Source organism: Arachis ipaensis, chromosome B3 (assembly GCF_059453495.1).
Source record: "Arachis ipaensis isolate K30076 ecotype BB chromosome B3, ASM5945349v1, whole genome shotgun sequence".
NCBI lineage: Eukaryota > Viridiplantae > Streptophyta > Magnoliopsida > Fabales > Fabaceae > Arachis > Arachis ipaensis.
In genome coordinates, this window is record NC_142438.1 from 139,063,447 (window position 1) to 139,084,703 (window position 21,257).

General features: G+C 37.0%; 3 protein-coding genes across 3 annotated transcripts; 1 reads left to right on the forward strand and 2 right to left on the reverse strand.

Moving 5' to 3' along the window:
• Nucleotides 1-948: 948 nt before the first annotated feature.
• LOC107631912 (homeobox-leucine zipper protein HAT5) lies at nt 949-2,548 on the reverse strand. The gene is made up of 3 exons (XM_016335499.3): nt 2,009-2,548; nt 1,510-1,922; nt 949-1,434 (listed from the first exon to the last, which is right to left on the reverse strand). The coding sequence occupies exons 1-3, from the start codon at nt 2,094-2,096 to the stop codon at nt 1,066-1,068; spliced, it is 870 nt and encodes a 289-aa protein (XP_016190985.1). The 5' UTR covers nt 2,097-2,548; the 3' UTR covers nt 949-1,065.
• Nucleotides 2,549-8,474: 5,926 nt separating this feature from the next.
• On the forward strand, nt 8,475-10,453 carry LOC107634794 (Tetratricopeptide repeat (TPR)-like superfamily protein). The gene has a single exon (XM_016338213.3). The coding sequence runs from the start codon at nt 8,536-8,538 to the stop codon at nt 10,399-10,401; it is 1,866 nt and encodes a 621-aa protein (XP_016193699.1). The 5' UTR covers nt 8,475-8,535; the 3' UTR covers nt 10,402-10,453.
• A 5,668-nt stretch (nt 10,454-16,121) lies between these two features.
• On the reverse strand, nt 16,122-20,686 carry LOC148572599 (uncharacterized). The gene is made up of 3 exons (XM_088507624.1): nt 19,454-20,686; nt 17,928-19,319; nt 16,122-17,366 (listed from the first exon to the last, which is right to left on the reverse strand). The coding sequence occupies exons 1-3, from the start codon at nt 20,684-20,686 to the stop codon at nt 16,122-16,124; spliced, it is 3,870 nt and encodes a 1,289-aa protein (XP_088363750.1).
• Nucleotides 20,687-21,257: the final 571 nt, after the last annotated feature.

The following is a 21,257-nucleotide window of genomic DNA, read 5'->3' on the forward strand; positions in this document are numbered from 1 at the left end:
CTTAGTCTTCTGTGTCCCATCAAATATGGAAATTTTTGTTTTTTTTTTTTAAAAGAAATTTTCTTTCGGAATTTTGGTTGTGACGATTGGTAATAGGATCAAGAAATAAAATCTACCTACGCCAGTTGAATAATAGGACTTTGAATATGTATTAATGTCATATGTAAAAAATGCTAATAAGTAAAAATTGTTGTTCTAGAAACCAGAACGAATCAAGAAATTCAATCGCGTTAACTAGAAACTGTTCACTAAATTAGTCCAATTTAGTGTAAAGATCAATCAATAATAAATTGATAAAAAAAAGTTAAATAATTGGTTAATCAGTCAAATTAATTTAATTATTTAATAGTTAATTAATATAAAATAATACATTAAAAAATATTTTTTTAAAAATTATATATTTTATACATAAATATATGATTTAAATTTTTAAATTTCTAGTTTTATTGATTCAATCACCAACTCAGTTGTGATAACCTTGGTAAAAACAAGTTTAAGGTGAGAGAATCTAAAATATTGTATTCATGGGGTATTTTTTATATTTTCTGAATGGATTAAGCGTCAATATATTGTAATTATCAGATAGAACATTGTGTTGATTGCTACCTTATACTCCTAAATTTATATTTGAGATTCAATTAAACATACAGGTATTATAGCCTAAAAATTTTGATTCCTGTTGCCTCTTAAACCATTCTGTTAGTTATCTGTTAAATTAATTTCTAAATAGAAATAATACCAAAGACTTTTATACTTTTAACATATTAAATACATTTAAATTTTTTCTACATTTAATCATTATAATTACAATAAAATACCGATCACACCATTGAATATATTAGATTACTATAACTCAAATAATATAGTCTCTTCATACTTACTTACTTAAAGGTCGCGATGTGGGACTCTAAACTTTAGAAAATAATAATAATAATAATAATAATAATATTATAACACCACAACACTACCAATTTTTATTGGTTTTTGTAAGAGTTACAAGTAACAGGATGGTCAACATTATTATTGTGCAGTAACTATAGTGGTATAACACTAACAGTAACATCCTCAGTAAGACCAAAAATCAAAGGCTTGATCTTCATCAACAACAGGGAGCCCAAAATTGCAAGTGTTGTCATGATCATCATCATCTTCAATCTTTGGTAAGAAAGAGAGGGTTTTCAAGAGGTTGTTATTGTTATTATGTTGTTGATGATGAGAAGAGAAATCATGATGAGGTGAGGAGGAATGGTTTCCATCAGTGTAGTTTGGGCTATCAGAATCAAGCACATCGCTTTTTGATGAATTGGTGGTTGTGGCATCTTCCACTTTGGAGATCATATTCACACCCACCTCCTCTATTATATGCTTTGAATTCACACCATCATCCAAACCTTCTTCTTCTCTGGGAATTACTCTCTTCTTCAATGAATCAACCTGCAACAAGCAAATTGTAAATTGACCAACACAACTACTAAAGGCTTATAATAAAAATTGATTATTAGTTATTACCTGCTGTTGTAAGTTGAGATTGTCACGAAGGAGAAGATCATATTGTTGTTGAAGGGTATCAAAGCTTTGTTTCAATGCAGCAAAATCTTTCTCAATTCGCTTGGTCTTGAACCTTGCTCTTCGATTCTGGAACCATATGGCAACTTGCCTTGGATGCAAGCCAATCTGCTTTGCGAGTTGGAACTTTCTTTCGGGTTCAAGCTTGTTGTCCACCTCGAAACTCTTCTCCAGAAACTCAACTTGGTCGCTTCTCAGCCTCTTCTTCTTGTAACTGCTGCTACCTTGTTGCTGCAAGCAACAGTCATAGTCTTCATCATCAGCGCCAAAAGTGTTGTCTTCCAATAACAAGGGCCCATTTCTGATCTCGCTGCCACTAACACTAACACTCTCGAAGTTCACCACTGATTTTGATCCTGCCAATGGAAAAGAAAAGAAGGAAATTAAAGAATTTGTGTTAGAAATTAGAATGAAGGGTGTGGAAGAGAAAGGATGATAAAACCTTGGAAAGAAGGTTGAGAGGGGTGAAAAAGGGTTTGATTATGTTGGCGGAGATGAGGAGCATAGAGTTGGTTGATAGCCTCTTCCATGAAAAGAGATGATGAAGTAGCAGAGGATATGGAAAAGAAAATGAATGCAAGAATGGGGAGAGTGACTTAAGAGGCGGTGTACTCTGCTAACGGATAACTGCTATGCTTCCAATGTGAATGAAACACAGACAACAACAGTATGGTCACACACTCCCACATTCTTCTATTTCATTCCTCATCTTTTATTTATGGTAGAAACTACAGTTACCTTTACAGTTACACTACTTTTACGTAAACTTGATAGTCGAGAGTCAGTTGAATGATTTAAAATGTTTAATTAAATTAAGGTGGAAACTCAAGTGGAGTCGAATTCACGTGAAGTTGATATTGAGAGTCGTTAAATAATTTAACTGATTTGACTAAATTTTCATCTAGCGGCTCTCAACTATCAACTTCATGTGAAGTTGACTGCACCTGAGTTTTCACCTTAAGTTAAATGCATTTGAGTTTTCACTTTGTTTATAACTAATTATAATATAAATATATAAAAAATAAAGAAAATTATTTCCTAGCCTTTTCTTTAAAAACACATCCAAATGTGGACAAAGTGAGTCAATTAATTAAAAAAATTCTAAATGATACAAGCTGATAACTAGATAACCTATGTCAGATAAACCATAAGATGTGTATAATAATCCACAATAAACATCTCAAATTGTCATGTATAATTTAATAGCAATAAGACACAACAATGTATAGTAATTAATAAATAAACCCATGTAATTTCCAACACGTGAAGCTCTGATCTTCCGTTTATAATTGGTTCGTCATTACAATATATCAGTTCTCTTCTCTACTTCTCAACTTGCAGGATCTACATAGGAAATTAAATAAGCGCTGATAATTAGATACAAGGTACATCTCAATTCTCAATAAAGATCACAGATTGGAGATTATTTGTCTTATATATGCAGTAGATCAGAGCAGGACATTGATTCCTATAATTAAAGTAACAGAGAGGTTTGCACATGTTCTGCTCAATTGGTTTCATTTCTATATATATATATATGAAGAAAATAAACGCAGATATTTGGTGCTTGTTACGTTATTCACTCAATACATCGATGTTGGAACACAAGAATAAAGTATGAACAGACACATGCATGAATCTATATATACCTTAAAGCTTATAACATTTCAATATGCGGAGTTTTCACGAGCAATTGGCTAGCTAGTTTTTTACTTTTCTTCAATTCATATGCTGGCTTCTTTTCTTTATAATTAATGTGCAAAATGACCATTTAAATGTACTTGCTTTGAAGGGGAAGTGGTTAAATTAAGCAAAGCTATTATATGATGATGATGATGATGATGATGATGGACTTTTGACTTGAATGTGTGTTCCTTTATTTTCAAAGCTATTTATGTCAAGACTTTAGGGAGGGGTAAATTATATATATACTGAACTAGAGAACAAAACGAAATGTCAAGGAATTTGGTACGCTTTTTGAATGTCTGTTCCAAATTCGATGGTATTATATATGTATACATTTAAAATTTTAATAAATAAATAAATAATGAAAAAGTCTAAAAGGCCAGCACTTATATTAAAAGCTTGATCGAGTCTGTATAAATAGTAGTTGGTTATCTATCTTTCCAGAGGCTTATGCAGAAGTTTTAAATAGGCTTCAGTCTGATCATTGCCCTATTCTGGTGCGTTATAAAGGTCGTCCTCAGCCTAAAGGGAATCGACCTTTCCGATTTGTTGCTGCTTGGGCTACTCATCCTGGGTATAAAGATATTGTGAACCAGTCATGGTGGTCTGGTAATAGAGGAATTCATGGCAAGCTTTCAGAAGTACAGAAGAATTCACTAGAGTTTAACTCGAAGGTATTTGGTAACATTTTTGTTAAGAAATGTGAATTAGAGCAGCAGATTAATTATTTACAAAAGCGTTTGGAAGTGGTGGATAGTATTTATTTGCGTCAGAAAGAGCAACAGTTGCTTGATGATTATAATAATACTCTAGTGCAAGAAGAGCTCCTATGGTTCCAAAAGTCCAGAGAGCAGTGGGTAAGGTTCGGGGATAGGAATACAAGATTCTTTCATATTCAAACTCTTGCGCGAAGGAAGCATAATAAGATTCATGGCCTTTTTCTCAAGGATGGAGTGTGGGAAACTGATCCAGAGGTTCTGAGTCAAGAAGCAGAGTCTTTCTATAAAAGCTTATTCTGTCATTTGGATGATGTTGATGTGGGTTGCCTTGGTGATGTGCCTCTTCCTTCTCTGAATGAGGAAGCTTGCAATAATCTTACGGCACCAGTTACTATGGAGGAAGTCAAAACAGCTGTTTTTCACATGAACTCTTTTAAAGCTCCAGGTCCGGATGGGTTTCAAACTTTCTTCTTCAAAGAATATTGGGAGATCATTGGTCTTGATGTTTGGAAGATGGTTAAGCAGGCATTCTCCGGTGTTACTCTTGATCCGAGAATGTTGGAGACTTTACTGGTTCTCATTCCAAAGGTTGAATCACCGGTATCTATGAAAGATTTCAGGCCGATTAGTCTCTGCAATGTAGTTTACAAGATCATCACGAAGGTCCTTGTTAATAGGCTTCGTCCTCATCTTGCAGAGATTGTTGGCCCGCTTCAAGGAGGATTTATTCCGGGACGAGGAACTCCTGACAACATCATTATTGCTCAAGAAGTCCTCCACTTTATGAAGAAGACTAAATCAAAGAAAGGCACACTGGCCTTTAAGATTGATCTGGAGAAAGCTTATGACAGAGTTGACTGGAGGTTTTTAGCTCATACCCTTAAGAGCTTTGGTTTTCCTATTCCTACACTTAATTTGATTATGAATTGTGTCACTGCTTCTTCCTTATCTATTCTTTGGAATGGGAGTCGGCTGAATGGCTTTACTCCTAGCCGAGGTCTTAGACAAGGAGACCCTATGTCACCCTATCTTTTTGTGTTGTGTATGGAGCGACTGGCATGCTTTATTAGTCATCAGGTTGATTTGGGCTTGTGGGAGCCGGTTGCTATTTCTAGAGGGGGACCAAGAATATCCCATTTAATGTTTGCGGATGACTTGCTTCTATTCTGTAAAGCTACAAAGAGACAAGTGCAAAATGTGATGTTGGTTTTAGAGACTTTTTGCAAAGCATCTGGGATGAAGATTAATGTGGAGAAGTCTAAAGCGCTTTGCTCCAAGAATGTCTCTACAACAAGGAAAGAGGTTTTCACTGGGGTATCCTCTATCAGATTTGTCCAGGATTTGGGCAAGTATCTTGGAGTTACCCTTAGCCATTCTAGAGTGACTCGTTCAGCTTTCAATGGTGTCCTGGATAAGATTCGGAGTAGGCTAGCAAGCTGGAAAGGGAGTTTACTCAATCGGGCTGGTAGACTCTGCTTGGTTAATTCTGTTGCCGCTGCTATTCCCACGTACCAGATGCAGGTCTCTATTTTTCCCAAAGGAATCATTAGTAAATTGGAGTCTATGATGAGGAATTTTCTTTGGAAAGGACAAGTTGATGGAAGAGGATTGAATCTTGTTAGTTGGAAGGTACTGGTTACTCCAAAAAAATATGGAGGTTTGGGGATTAGAGATCCTTATTGTGTAAATATTGCTCTTCTTGGGAAGCTAGTTTGGACTTTTTTCCAGCAGCCAAACAAGCTATGGGTCCAATTATTGGACGCCAAATACCGATCATCTCTATATGACTGTTTTAGTTATCCTAAGAACAAGGACTCTCCCATTTGGAGGTGTCTTTGCAAGGCTTGGAAAGTGTTGAAGGATGGGTTTGCTTGGTGTATTGGAGATTTGAACCAGAATTTTTGGTTTTCTAGCTGGAGGAGAGAAGGACGGTTATCTAATGAGATGGATTATGTCCACATTTCTGATTCGAATCTCCGGATACAGGATATTTGGTCGGTTGGTAGGTGGCATTTGGATACTCTTTATTCTCCTTTATCTCAAAATCTGAAAAATAATATTCTCTCTTACAATCCAGATGAACAAGCAGGTCCGGAAGTGGGTTGGTATTGGAGTGGGTCTGCTGCCAAAGTCTATGACTCACGCAATGGTTACTTGTGGTTGTGTAAGCAGCTGTTTGGTTGGGAGGAGAGGGAGAATTGGCTTTGGCTTTGGCGTCAGCTTGTTCCGGAAAAGCATAAGTTTTTGGCTTGGTTGTGTCTTAAGGAGGCTCTTCCTACTGCAAGTTTTCGCTTTAGAAGAGGGATGTCGTCATCGGATAGGTGTCCAAGATGTCTTTCTAGCCAGGAATCGGTTATACATTGTATTCGGGATTGTCCAAAAGCTCAGCTTGTCTGGCAAAGGTTGGATATTCCTTGTCATCCTTTGGATTTGAAGAACTGGTTCTTGTATCATAGCAGAGAGCACACATTCAAGTTCTTTTCGGGACTTTGGTGGATATGGCGAGCAAGGAATAACGACATCTTTAATCCCCATGAAACTTGGCCTCCGGAAAAAGTCATTTGTCTGGCATTAACTTCAGAAAAGGAGCTTAGAAATATTTTTGAATTACAACGTATGTCCCTTCCCTCTACTCTAAATGGTTTTTGGAATCCCCCATCCATTGGTACTTTTAAGATTAATTGTGATGCTAGTTATTTTGGTTCGGGTGATAGTGTTGGTTTTGCTTGTGTTATTAGAGATTGTAATGGGAGCTGGCAAAGGGGGTGTTTGGGAATGATTGAGAGTAATAGTATTCTTCAAGGAGAATTGTTTGCTATTTGGAGAGGATATCTCTTAGCTTGGGATGTGGGTCAACGAGATGTTATTTGTGAGACGGATTGTGTGGAAGCATTTAATCTTGTTACTCAAGATGGTTTTGGGTTTATTGATCCACTGGTGCTCAAAATAAGAGATATCATGCATTGGAATTGGCGTGTTGACTTTCGTTTGATTATGAGAGATGCAAACACGGTGGCAGATACTATGGCAAAGATGGCGATGAAGTTACAACTTTCGCATGTGGAGCTTCTTTCACCTTGGGAGGAGTTTAAGAGTAGTCTTAAACGGGACTGTCCCTCTATTTAAGCAGTTCCTTGTTTTGTTTCTTTTGTTTTTCTTTGTTTAATTTATTTCAGTCACCAAAAAAAAAAAATCTGGTTAACACTTAACTAATAAAAAAAAGTGAATAATTTTACACAATTAGATGTAATATCATACTATTAAAAATATTATAATAACTAATTGATGGTTACAAATTACAAAATTTGTTCGTCTAGCACTCATAAATAATTATACAAGAATGTTGTAAATTACCAAAAACAGCAGCAACAGCACATAGCTATCCAGCCATTTTAATTTCAACTGATTCTACCAGCTGCTTTGTGCAGGATTTCCTTGTCTCACATACATACTCTTGTAATAATCTTGTGAGTTCACTCACAATTTGACATACATATGACATCATCTATATGTGAAAATCTATGTGCTCGTCATCATATATAGTGTGAGAAAAGTTTTAATTTCTTAGGGTTTTCTAATTACTATTATCCACCTAATTAACTTAATTAGTGAGTCATTATTAGTCATTACTATATTTTACCGTCTTAATGAAAGTGAATACAAGTAAAGAAAAGAGTGGGAATCAAAAGCAACCATTGAAGACTACTACAAGTGATGGAAGAACACAATTAAAAAAATTCGAACTAATATATTATATTTGAGGAATAATCTGATTTTGTGTGTATTGTTTAGTTACTTATTAGTGTTATGTTTATGTTTTTTTTTTTTGGTTGAATGTTATCCTTGATGATAATGTCAAAGTTTAATCACTTGACACTAGAATTCTGTACTCCTTGAAAAGATCGAGCTTTTCACTAAAAAGAATGAAAGTATTGAGATATGAAATAGTAGTGGTGATATAAGCAGAAGAAATTAAAGCGATACTCTTTTACTTCTCTATTTATTTTAACCTCTCTTTCACCAAATTATTTTACTCCCTTATACTTATTATCCGATATCCTCTTTTGTATTTTTGGTGTAACAGTGTAAATTTCCTTTTATATATAGTAGCATTTTCATTAATCATTATTCACGAGATGGGATATGAATTATGATTCAGCTACATGAGAGGTCCAATAGTGCGTCCATAACTCCATATCAATTAGGGAATGGTGCTGAATGCAGGTGACAGTAGCATATTAGCATGTGAATGATCCCCACTATATTACTAAATTTGAGGATCTTTGATCAGAATCACTCCGTCTATCTATCTATCTATCTATCATATAAACTATTTGTTTTTATTTGTTTGGTCAACGACTACTCTGTTTACATTGAAATAAGCCCAAAGAAAAAATAACGGGCCTGCGCCTCCAACGGTTATAGTCCGAGTCCAACAATAGATACAAGTTTAAGAAACAAACAAACAAAGAAGTGTAGTTATAAATGGGTAAATACTAAACACATGTGAAGAAGATGCATGCATGTAAGCATGTGGTGATTTAGGATGAAGAAATAAGACAAGATGAACGTTATTGAGAGTGTAACAAACATTGCAAAGCACCCAACAATCTCACTCATAAAACGAAGCACCAGCCTGAAAGAACTCAAACAAATTCACGCACAGTTACTCCTCAACGGCACACTCAACAACCCACACTTCCACGCCCAGTTCCTTGCCACCATTGCCCTCCACAACCCAATTAACCTCCCTTACACCACCACCACCCACCTCCTCCGCCACCCTCACAACCACCCCAACCTCTTCGCCCTCAACTCCATCATCAGGGCATATTCCAAGGGCCCCACACCACACTACAGTTTCCATTTCTATAACCACCACATCCTCCGCAACAACCTCTCCCCCGACAACTACACTTTCAACTTCATGATCCGCACGTGCGCACAGCTACTTGCTCATGACTCTAGCACGTGCCTTCATGCTGCTGTTATAAAACACGGCTTCGACAATGACCCGCACGTGCAAACCGGGTTGATATTCATGTACGCTGAATTGGGGTGTCTTGGCTCTTGCTATGGAGTTTTTAGACGTGTTTTGAGGCCTGATTTGGTTTGCCAAACTGCAATGCTTCATGCTTCTGCGAAACTTGGGGACGTTGACTTTGCACGGAAGATGTTTGATGAAATGCCTCGGAGAGATTACATTGCTTGGAACGCCATGATTGCAGGGTATGCGCAATGTGGGAGGTCGAGGGAGGCGTTGGAGTTGTTCCGGGCGATGCAAGTGGAGGGTGTGAGGCTCAATGAGGTGTCCATGGTTTTGGTGTTGAGTGCTTGCACCCAATTGGGGGCATTGGATCAGGGAAGATGGGCACATGCTTATGTTGAGAGGAGCAAGCTTAGGATCACGGTGTCGCTTGGGACTGCTCTTGTTGACATGTATGCGAAATGTGGAGACATTCATAAGGCCATGGAAGTGTTTTGGGAAATGAAGGAGAGGAATGTTTACACTTGGAGTAGTGCCATTGGTGGGTTAGCCATGAATGGACTTGGCCATGAGAGTCTTCATCTTTTCTCCATCATGAAAAAAGATGGCCTAGTTCAGCCAAATGAAGTTACCTTCATTTCAGTGTTACGAGGTTGCTCTGTGGTTGGATTGGTGGAGGAAGGGCGAAGACATTTGGAGTCGATGAGGTGTTTGTACGGAATTGAGCCTCAGCTTGAACATTATGGCTTGATGGTTGATTTGTACGGTCGATCAGGGCTACTCAATGAAGCTCTAGAATTCATCAATACCATGCCTATGAAGCCTCATGTAGGAGCGTGGAGTGCGTTGCTCCACGCTTGTAGGATGCACAGGAACAAGGAGATTGGTGAGCTTGCATTGAACAAGATTTTGGAACTGGAGTGCAAGAATGATGGTGCATATGTCCTTTTATCAAATATATATGCTGATTACAAGAATTGGGAAAGTGTTATTAGTTTGAGGCAGAAAATGAAGGCCAAAGGTGTGACTAAGCTACCTGGTTGTAGTGTCATAGAGGTTGATGGTGAGGCTCATGAGTTCATTGTTGGGGACAAGTCTCACCCCAGATATGATGAGATAGAATTGAAGGTAGAAGAGGTTTCTAGGTGTCTGAGAAATGCAGGGTATGTGACAAACACAAACTCTGTGCTTTTTGATATAGAAGAAGAGGAGAAAGAGGTTGCTGTGAGTAGGCATAGTGAGAGGTTAGCCATTGCATTTGGGTTGATTAGTTTGAAGGAAGGCATTCCAATTAGGGTGGTTATGAATCTTAGAATTTGTTGGGATTGCCATGAAGTAGCAAAAATGATATCCAAACTTTTTTATAGAGAAATTATTGTGAGGGACAGAAACAGGTTTCATCATTTTGAAGATGGTCAATGCTCTTGTAAGGGGTATTGGTGAACCCATCGATCAACATATCCTATCCAGAACTGGTGGAGCAAGCTTGTCTTTGTATCTTCCTCTCTTTTTTTTCCCTCCTGAATTTGTGCAATACAGTTTTGCCTTCAATAACTGTAGTAGTTATGGAGTTGGGCCTTTGGGCCGTGGTACCTTAGTATTTGGAGGAAGCTCTGTCCAAATTAAAAACAACTTGGGTTGGTCCAAAAACAAGTGTCGGGTGAGTACTGTGTAAGAATGGCAAAGTCTTTGCCTCTTAAACTCCAACACCTGAGTTCGATACTCAGCAGAAGCTGAGTTGTTAGTTGTAGTTATAGTGTGTGTGAGTGAGTGGATGTGTGTATATGACCCAAAAAAAAAAAGAACAAATGTCATGAATTAGTCTTTGGTTCGTTGGATTAGGAAATACCACAAAAAGCCAAAAAAAAAGACAAAATAGCCTTCCAATTTGGTGAAAAACTTATGCTGGTATGGTAAAAAAATAAGATTTTTTATTTTAATAAATAAAATAAATGTAGTAATTATTAAAATAAATAATTTAAAAAATATTTATCGTTTTAAATTTCTCAATCATATCTCGTTTACATTGTAAACGAGATACACTTATCTTATTCACATTGTAAACGAGATAGCAGAAGACAAATTTGCAGCTAATATAAAAGGATGTGTAGCTCTTGGTGTTCTCCACACACATTTTATATCCTTTTTCTGTCTCGTTTTTCTGACCAAAATAAGGAATCAATGGCCGGTAACCTTCCTTACATAGTTGTGCTTGTTTATCCCAATTGTTGTATGAGAAATGGTGACAACGGGGTGATATTTGAGTGTGAGGATCCAATATTGTTTCGCATTCAAGGTGTGAATACGTTGTCGGATTTAAAGAGTTTGATATTGAGCAAGCTCAGTGGTACAGAGGTGAGGGAGATCAGAAGGGTGGGGATAAGTTACTGGCATCTATGGGCAATGGAGTCTTCTGATTTCGACTATTCCGACTTCAAGGGGACGAGCATGTGCGACTAATGTTCGACATCCATGGGAGGATCATGGAGTAGCAGGTAATGGAGCTTTCCGCCAAGGTAGGACATAATGGTCGCGGTGGTTCCGTACACTCGACCTATGTACAGGACAACCGACCTCTCGCACCACTGCCCATTCATGTCGCCATTCCAGTGGATGAGGCAGAGGAGGCCGAGGAGGAGTCAGACGATGGTTATGTGGCCGATAGTGCAGATAGTGATTCGTCCAATGGTGGCGATGAGGATGAGCTTGTTCCGGAGACACCTACCCAGACTGTGGCGCGCCATGTCCTACCTCCACCTCACCCAGTTTCGGCGCTATCGACAGTGCCAAGTCACTATCACACCCTAGATCTGGACGTCATGCATGAGAGGACTCCGTTTCCTGACACGGGTGAAGAGGATTACAACCTAGGCGGCTGGGTAGAGTTTCGGGTTGGCCATAGGTTCAGAAGCCAAGAGGCAGTGCTTCAGGATGTGAAGAACTACAGTATTCGCAGGAGTGTTGAGTACCAGGTGATCGAATTGGACCGGTTAAAGTACCTTGTGCAGTGTCGTCAAGCTGACAATGGGTGTTAGTGGAGCCTCCATATTGCCCTTCGGCGGAACCTCGGATACTGGTATATGTTCAACTTTAATTGTACTTTTGAGTACTTCTGTATGATATATTAAGTAGCTTTGAGATATGGCTGTAGCAAAACTGTTTTGTTGTGTTCAGGGAGGTTCGGAGGGTTGGCGGAGCGCACAATTGTCTAGCACCCACCATGAGGCAAGACCATCGTCAGTTAGACAGCAGTCTCATCTGCAGGGTCATATTGTCATTGATACAATCCAACCCCTCTGTCAGTATTCCGGTTTTGCAAGGTGCGGTCCAGTCAAGCTATCACTTCAAACCCTCCTACAGAAAGGTGTGGATGGCAAAACAGAAGGTAATTGCACAGATCTACGGGGATTGAGAAGAGTCGTACAACAAAGTGCCAAAACTGCTTCAGACACTACAGAGCTATTTTCCTAGAACCATTTGTGACCTACTCGTCAAACCGTTCTACGATGGACACCTCCTGGTACGCGACTGCAGCATGTTCGACAAAATTTTTTAGGCTTTCCCGTCATGTGTCGAGACCTTCAAGCATTACAAGCCGTTTGTATCTGTAGACGGCACACATCTGTATGGCAGGTACAATGGAGTATTGCTTATTGCGGTGGCGCAAGACGAGAATAGAAACATCCTGCCTATTGCTTTTGCCATTGTCGAATCCGAGAGCACCGAGTCATGGTCGTTCTTTCTTACTAATCTGAGATGCCACGTGACCCCACAAGACGGCATGCTGGTTATCTCTGACAAATCTCAGGCCATCAAGGCCGCACTAAGCACCGATGATAGTGGTTGGCATCCCCTAAGAGCCTTCCTTGCTTACTGGAGATGAAACGTATGTGTCTCCGAAATCAGAAAATTGTTAAAAGTGAAGTCCCTGAGGGGCACCGTGTCGCCGAATCCGACCTCAGCCAGATACGGGACGATGGCATCGGGTGGAAGAAGGGTATGACTCACTCGTCGTGGCAGTAGAAGGTGAGGCCTCTGAAGAATAAAAAAAAAAGTTCATGCTTAAAAAAAAATTCAGCCAGATACTGGTTTTTTTGGTTTAGTAATTAGATCAACTTAACATGATACACAACACATTAGAGGTTACACAAATATTTCTTTCTAACTTACAGCTACTTCTACTTAAGCACATACTTCGATGTTTCTAGCCTACACATGTCTCTAAATTATATATTCCATACTAAGCAAATCCATACTAAAACGTTATAAATACTAACAACCTAGTACAAGTAAAACAGAGTTCCAAAATAATAATTATGTCATAACATACTTGTACAAGCAAACAGACTTCTAAATTCCTCATAGAGACCTATCCCTAAACCATTTAACTATGTTCTGCCTCTTTAGAACTACCCTAACAATGGCCGCATACTTAGATTAAACAAACAGAACACAACTAACCTCGAAGTTGGCCGCTCCGGTGTAAGGCGACGTCTCGTTCAGCCTGTTGATGTCTTCATCGTTCCCCACCTGATGCGCTATCACCGTATCAATCTAAAATAGGGTAAGAAAGGGTCAAAAGATGGGAGAAAGAGGTTAACAAGGTCAAATGGGAGCTCGGAATGCAGCTGTAAACGACTTTTACTCATAGACGCAGACATGCCTTATATCGTTTACCGTATAAACGAGATACGTAAAACGTCATATTGTTTACAGTGTAAACGAGATATGACCAAAAAATTTAAAATGGTAAATATTTTTTAAATTATTTATTTTAGTAATTACTACATTTATTTTATTTATTAAAATAAAAAATCTTAAAAAAATATATAGAGGATTTAGTTACCAGACCAAAAAGAAAGATTAAGGTAGCATGTAGGTTCAAATTATAAAATCTTTTTGCCTTTTAAAATTTTGTATTTTTTTTTCACTTCCTGCAAAAAAAAAAAAAAATCTTTTGTGTGTTTTGTTGTAGAAACCTGAAACTTTTGGTTTTCTTCTATTTCGTTTTCATTTCTGTTAAAGGTTGCTCCTTGCTAGTTCAATAATTATTATGAGAGTTCAAAGTAATTTATCAGAAAAAAAAATCAGTTAAAACTTGGATCTAAGTCTGGTTAAGAAACGAAAAAAAAATACTTACTATATCTTGACTAGTTTTACTTTTGTTATGATTACATAAAATGAATAAAAAAAGTCCGATTAATTTATATCTATGATTGAGTATGTAAGTTATTAGTTAACTAAATGTTTGAGTCATTTTCACAAAGAGTATATCTTGTGAAAACTATTTTAATTTGACATTAGGATAATGAAATGATTTAATCTCTAATGATCATATTAAGTTCTAATTTTGTCTTTTAACATTTGAAACGTTTTATTATTATTTTAAATATTTTATTTCATCTTATTTTAATTTTTGGTCAAAATTTTTTTTTTTCAAAAAGTCTTTCTTCCATTATGATTTTATTATAAATAACGATAAAAATTATAATTATAGTAGATGAAATTATAAATCTTTCTTTTTTAATATGTACATCTAAGTAGATGTAATATATCCTAGGTACATAATATTTAAACTCTATACTGAAATGTGTAATCACAATATAAAATATAAATACACTTATTAATACGCACATTGTTAAATAAAATATTTATTTTATTTATAAATAAAAAATTCCAGCGATTTGCGTTTCAGGAATTCAAATCACGTGAATAATTTTCAAAACGTGTCTGAACTAATTTAGATTCGGTCTACTGAATTCAATAACGTTATTTGTACATAAAAATTAATTATTAAAATTAATTATTATATATTATTAAATATAAATATATAATTTAATTTATTTTTAATAAATATTTTATATTATAATATATATATTTTATTCTGTTTATTGATTTTAATAATTAATTTTTTCTATACATTTAACATAACTATTATTAAAAAATATATAAATAAAAAAGTTTGTTTGAGGGGTTTTGTTTTTCAATATACCTCACTAGGTGAGGTCGGTTGATATTAAATATTAAGGTTTTGTTAGAAATTTAACTAGAAGTATAATTAAGTTAATTAGTTAAAAAATAAGAGGTTTATTATAAAAAAAAAATTTCTACTATCTTAATTTTTAAATTTTAAAATTAAAATATAAAAAGTTAATTTAAGTTAACTTATGTTATAGTTATAATTAACTCTCTAAACTTTTTCTAAATCTTATCATATATGATGTACAATAGTTTTAGTGTCAAGCTGTGGCTAATTTTTCTTTTCGGGTGATTTTAACATAAAATATGAGAATATTTAATTATTTTAATATTTTATATTATTATAATAGTAATATAAAATTTTATTTTATAAAAATAATATTTTTAATTATAAATAAAATAAAATATATTTTGTAAAGATCCAAGACAATCTATAATACATAATTTGAGTCGTTTTTAAAAAAAGATCACTCCTAATAATTTAATATTTAAAAAAAGTTTTCAAACGGTTAATAGATCAATTGGCAAAAAAAAGAGAGAAATAGGCTATAAAATATCCCCATTTGATCAATAAATTTAATGAATCGAGATAATATATATTAAAAAATATATTTATTTAAACTTTAAAAGATAAATATTAAAAAATTATTAAAATTTATTATTTTTAATAATCAGTTAGTCATTAATATTAAAATATATAAAATAAAAATATTAAAATTATTAAAAATTAAAAAATTAGACTAATAAAATTAAATTAATAATTTTTTTTCTAAAGATAAATATTATTTTATTAATATAAAATAAAAGTATTTCCATAAGGAAGTACAAAAGAATTGGGTATTCCCATTTATCATCAGCTGTGAGCCTGTGACTGAAAGACTTAAGAGCTTAAAGAAGAGTAAAGTAAGAGTAAAGAAAAAGTAGCATCTATCAGGTATGGTTCACGAGTTCACGCACTAAATTGCTAGCTTCTTTCACTATCTCTGGTGCTGGGCTTATTACCTTCTCAAAAACACACCGATTCCTCGCTTTCCAAGTGCTCCAACACAACGCCGCTATGAGGAGGGTCTTTTGTCTACCGTCGAATTGAGCCACTGCCCAGGATAAGACTCGTTGCCACCAATTGAAAAAAGTTTCTTCTTCTCTCATCCATAGGTCAGGGGTTATTAAGCTTAGGCTCCATATTATTGAAGACAGGGGCATTGGAACAAAGCATGAGAAATTGATTCAGCCTTCAACATGCATCTTGGACAAGTGGCAGGAGTGGATGCGAACCGGCTGTGAACTTGTTGCAACACCGGAAGCTTTTCATGAAGACTTTTCCATAGAAAAATCTTAATTTTATGTGGTAATTTCAACTCCCAAATGCTATTCCAGACTCTGTTGTGTATGTTCTGGGACCTCAATGAAGTAGGAGAATGAAAGAATCCATAAGCAATTTTGTATCCTGACCCAACTTCATATATACTAGATTTTGTCCAGCACCAATTAACTTCATCCTCCTCCTCTGTTGGTTTGATTGAAAAAATTTTATTGCATATATCAACTGAAAAAATCGACTCAATCAGATTTTTATTCCAACTTCTATCAGGATTTAGTAACGCACTAACGTAATACACTTGCATATTTGGCGGGATTGTGAGTGCATTTTGAGGGACATTAAGGGGCACTGGTGGTGGGAGCCAGGGGTCTTGGAAGATGCGAACATTAGTGCCAGAGCCTATTTTCCATAACAAGCCTTTCTCGATCACCTTGCGCCCTTCAAGAACACTTCTCCAACCCCACGACGGTACGCTTCCTATCTCTGCATGTAGGAAATCTGTATATCTGAAATATTTAGATTTGAGCATTCTTGATATAGTAGAATTAGGGTATTTCATTAGACGCCAACATTGCTTGCCCAATAAAGCCAAATTTTGCGCCCTTAGATCCTTGATCCCCAGCCCTCCATCTTTCTTTGGTCTCGTCATTGTGTCCCATTTAATCCAAACCATTCTTCGTTCTGCGCCTTTTTGACCCCACCAAAATTGCGAGAGCATGCTATGAATCTCAGTCAACAGCGTGTCCGGGAGCTTGAAACAAGAGAGTGTATAAATAGGAATCGCCTCTCCCACCGCTCTCAATAGCGTGTGCCTGCCACCTGATGACAATATACTTCTTTTCCAACCCATAATTCTCTTCTGAACTTTATCCTTGATAGCTCCAAAGGTTGCTTTCTTTGATTTTTGAACTATAGAGGGCAGTCCCAGGTATTTGTCTTGTGCTCCGATATGTTCAATATTTAGTGTCTGAGCAACTGCTAGTCTTGTGTTCTGAGGAGTGTTGTGACTGAAAAAGATAGCCGACTTATTCAAATTGACTTTTTGCCCACTAAAACCCTCATAGGTCTCTAGCAATTCTAGAATGCTTTGGCTTGTATTAGGTGCGCTCTTGCAAAAAAGGATTGAATCATCAGCAAACAAAAGGTGATTAATTGTTTGGCATCTCCGATTAACTTGAACTCCTTGAATTAATCTGTTTTGCTCTGCCTTGTGTAGCAAGAAGGAAAGTCCTTCTGCACAAAAAAGAAAGAGATATGGAGATAGGGGGTCACCCTGTCGGATGCCCCTATTTGGCCTAAAATAGCCAAATGGTTGACCTTCCACAACAACAGAGTAAGAAACAGTCGTTACCAATTCCTTAGTCCAGTTAATCCATTTACCATCAAACCCCAGCTTATCCATAATATACCATAAAAAATGCCATTCAACCCTATCATAAGCCTTGCTCATGTCTAGTTTAATAGCCATCTCATGCTCTGCCCCACTTCTCTTATTTTTCAAATAGTGCATACATTCATGGGCAATTAGAATATTATCTGAAATGAGTCTTCCTTTGAGAAACGCACTCTGATTTGGACTTATAATTTTATTCATAATACCTTGTAATCGGTGCACTATAACTTTAGAAATAATTTTATACATAATTGAAGACAAACTGATCGGTCGTACCTGAGTCATGTCACTGGCATCTGGCACCTTTGGAATCAAACAAATTTGAGTATGATTGAAGCTTTTTAAAATTCTGCCACTGTGAAAGAAACTTCTCACTGCCTTAAAAACGTCACCTCCAACTATATCCCAGAAAAAGTGAAAAAACTTAGCTGTAAACTCGTCATCACCAGGAGCACTCTGAGCATGAACACTAAATGTAGCTCTTTTGACCTCGTCCATAGTTACTGACCTTTGGAGCCTACGGTTCATGGAAGCTGTAACCTTAGACTCCAAATCCTCTAAGTATGGATTCGGATCAGCCGAACAAGAAGAAGTAAAAATATCGCAAAAGTAGTCCTCAGCTACCTTTGCAATATCCTCCGGTTTCGATGCAATCTCATTGTCCCTCCCCACTAATCTCCAAATTCTGTTCCTTCGCATCCTTGATTGAAATTTCTGGTGAAAGAATCTAGTATTCTGATCTCCTTCTTTTAGCCACTTGATTCTAGATTTTTCTCGCCAATAGCTCTCTTCTTTCAAATATGTCAGCTCCAACTTCTCTTCCAAACTGGTAACCTCCTCTCCCCCATTGATTCCAGCCACCCGCAACTCCTCTAGTTTAGCTTGAAGGTCCTCAATTTCTTTCCGGGAGTTTGCTTTGTGAGTTTTCTGCCATTGAACTAGTCTATGTCTACAAACTTTCAACTTTTGGGCCAAGGAGAACATAGCCGAGCCTACAACTTCCATTCTCCACACTTCACTGATAATTCTCTTGACATCCTCTTCTCCACACCAACGTTCCTGGTATTTAAACCGCCTTTTACTATGCCAGGATTGAGGTTCGGTTTCCATCAAAATTGGAGCATGATCCGAGCCTGATTCTGTGAGCCTGTGCACTACTGCATTCGGAAACTTCAACTTCCATTCCATCCCAACTAAATAGCGGTCAAGCCTCTCCTTCACCAAATCCTCTCCTTGTCTTCGATTTGTCCACGTGAAAGGGTGCCCCACCATTCCAATATCCACCAATTCGTTACTGTCAATAAAATTAGTGAATGTTGCAATGGTGGTTGCTGATTTTTGGCCTCCACCCTCCTTTTCCGCTTGGCTTGTTATAGCATTAAAATCGCTTGCTATTACCACTTTTCCTTCCATGTGTTGGCTCATTGTTATAAGCTCCTCAAACTGTAAGGATCGAATTTGTTCTAAACAACTCAAATGGACACCAATGAACGCCCATACCTCACTGCTTCCGACTTCCTTAATTTTGCCTGCCACAAAAAATTCTCCACTGCTAATAATTTGAACACTAATGTTGTCCTTCCAAGCTAGCACAAGTCCTCCTGCCACTCCTGCCGGGTTAACAATATGCCAGTTTTCGTAGCCGCATACCCGAAGTTTTGCTTCCACCTGTCGAGATTGGTTCTTTGTTTCACTTATAAACACAATCTCGGGGGAGTGGGATTTACAGATCCCTTTTAAGGTGTGAATTGTCAGGGGTCTCCCCAAACCCCGACAATTCCAAACTATAGTTCTCATGGCACCTTGGGTGCCATTTGTAGGCTGGCACCCTCCACCATCTGTTCAACTGCATTTTCATCATCTGTTCTTGCTTTCTTTGTAGTTACTTCAGCTATACCACTCATCAACCTTTTTTTGGGTTCACTTTTAGTATCTGACTCTGCAGCACCTTGTCTTGCTAACCTTTTCCACTTCCTACCTTTTTCTGTGGTGAGACACTCCCCAATAGCGAATTGCATAAGCTGCCCTTCATCCTCCTTGGTATTGGACTGACCAGCTATGATAACCTCCATGCATTCTGTTCTAGAATTGGCTGATTGAGGTGACTCAGGTGCTGCCCTGTTACCAGTGTCTTGTGGTTTCAAACTTTGTTTCCCTTCTTGCATTGACATCCCTGCAAATTCTTCCAATAAGCAGTTTAAGACCGGTTTTTTCTTACGTTGAGTGGCCTTATTCTGGTTTTGGGTTGAGTTGTTGAATGTTCTTTCTCCTTCAGAGTAGATTCGCGTTCCCACTTGGCTAGCTTTAACCCATTCGCCAATGTTATCCTCTTTTACCATCTCACTCTCTGTGTCCTTCAGCAGATCATGGCAGTTTTTCACCTCGTGCCCCAATTTTGCACAATAGGTACAGAACTTTCCAAGTCTCTCATAGCGCAGTGCCACTTCTACCTCCTTTTTATTAGGTCCTGCCACTATTAACTGATCTCTCACTTGCCTGGTAGCATCGATATTGATTTTGGCTTTCACAATCCTAGTTTCTCTGCCTCGCATCTGAAATTTACCTACCTCCAACACTGTGCCCATATTCTCTCCCAATTTACGTCCAACTTCGAGGGTTTTAAACGATTCTGGCAAACCCCAAAATTGAACCCAAACTGGAAAATTGGAAATAATCTCTTCATCACAGATCTGATCTTCCTTCCATCTCTTGACATGGAGCACATAATCTTTGAATAGCCATGGAGAACCACGTTCAACACGCAAGACATCCACTTCTTTATTAAAAAAGAATTGGAAGGAATTATCCCCTTTGTCACTCACGCTAAATCCTTCCGGGTTTCCCCATATAGCCTTTAAAGCATTCCCCATGGTTCCAATTGAGAAGGTTTTGGAAGCAAAGAGTCTGCCATAGAGACTATTGGAGCAAGCGTTAATACCTTTTGATATGTCTGCCTCTTCCAGTAGAATCACATTCCTAACTCCTTTCAGGTTGTCTTCCTCGATCCGATCTTCATCCCTCGTTGTGTCAGCCATGCAGATTACGTAGACTTGTATTGAGATTTAATTGATCTTGACAATGTAGCCTTGACGGCACTAGGAACTCCGTTAAGAAACCCTAACAGAGCACTAAGAAACCCTAACAGAGCACTAAAATTAAATTAATAATTAAAAATAATAAATTTGAATGATGTATAGTATTTTTCATTTCAAAATACATAAGCTCTCCCTGAGCCTCTGAATAACCTAATAGGAAAAACGTCACCCATTATCATCATAAAACAAAAATAGAACCATCGAATGCCGAAGCCGCCCTCGTGCCAAAAAGTTCAAACGTTTTCATTCTAGATTTGGCATTTATATTTCAAATAAAGATATAATAATAATCTTTGAAATATAATTATCAAGTTACCACGCCAACGCATCGGTATTCAGTATTGACTCTATTTACCAGACGGCAAATTATGTAAATAATGTTCAGAATATTAATAAAATTATCTAAAAAAATAAAACTAAATTTATACTAATAAAAGATAAATTTTGTAATTAAGACAAATTTAATTGATTTTTAGTTTTTTATTGATTTCTTAAAAGTTTAAATATTTTT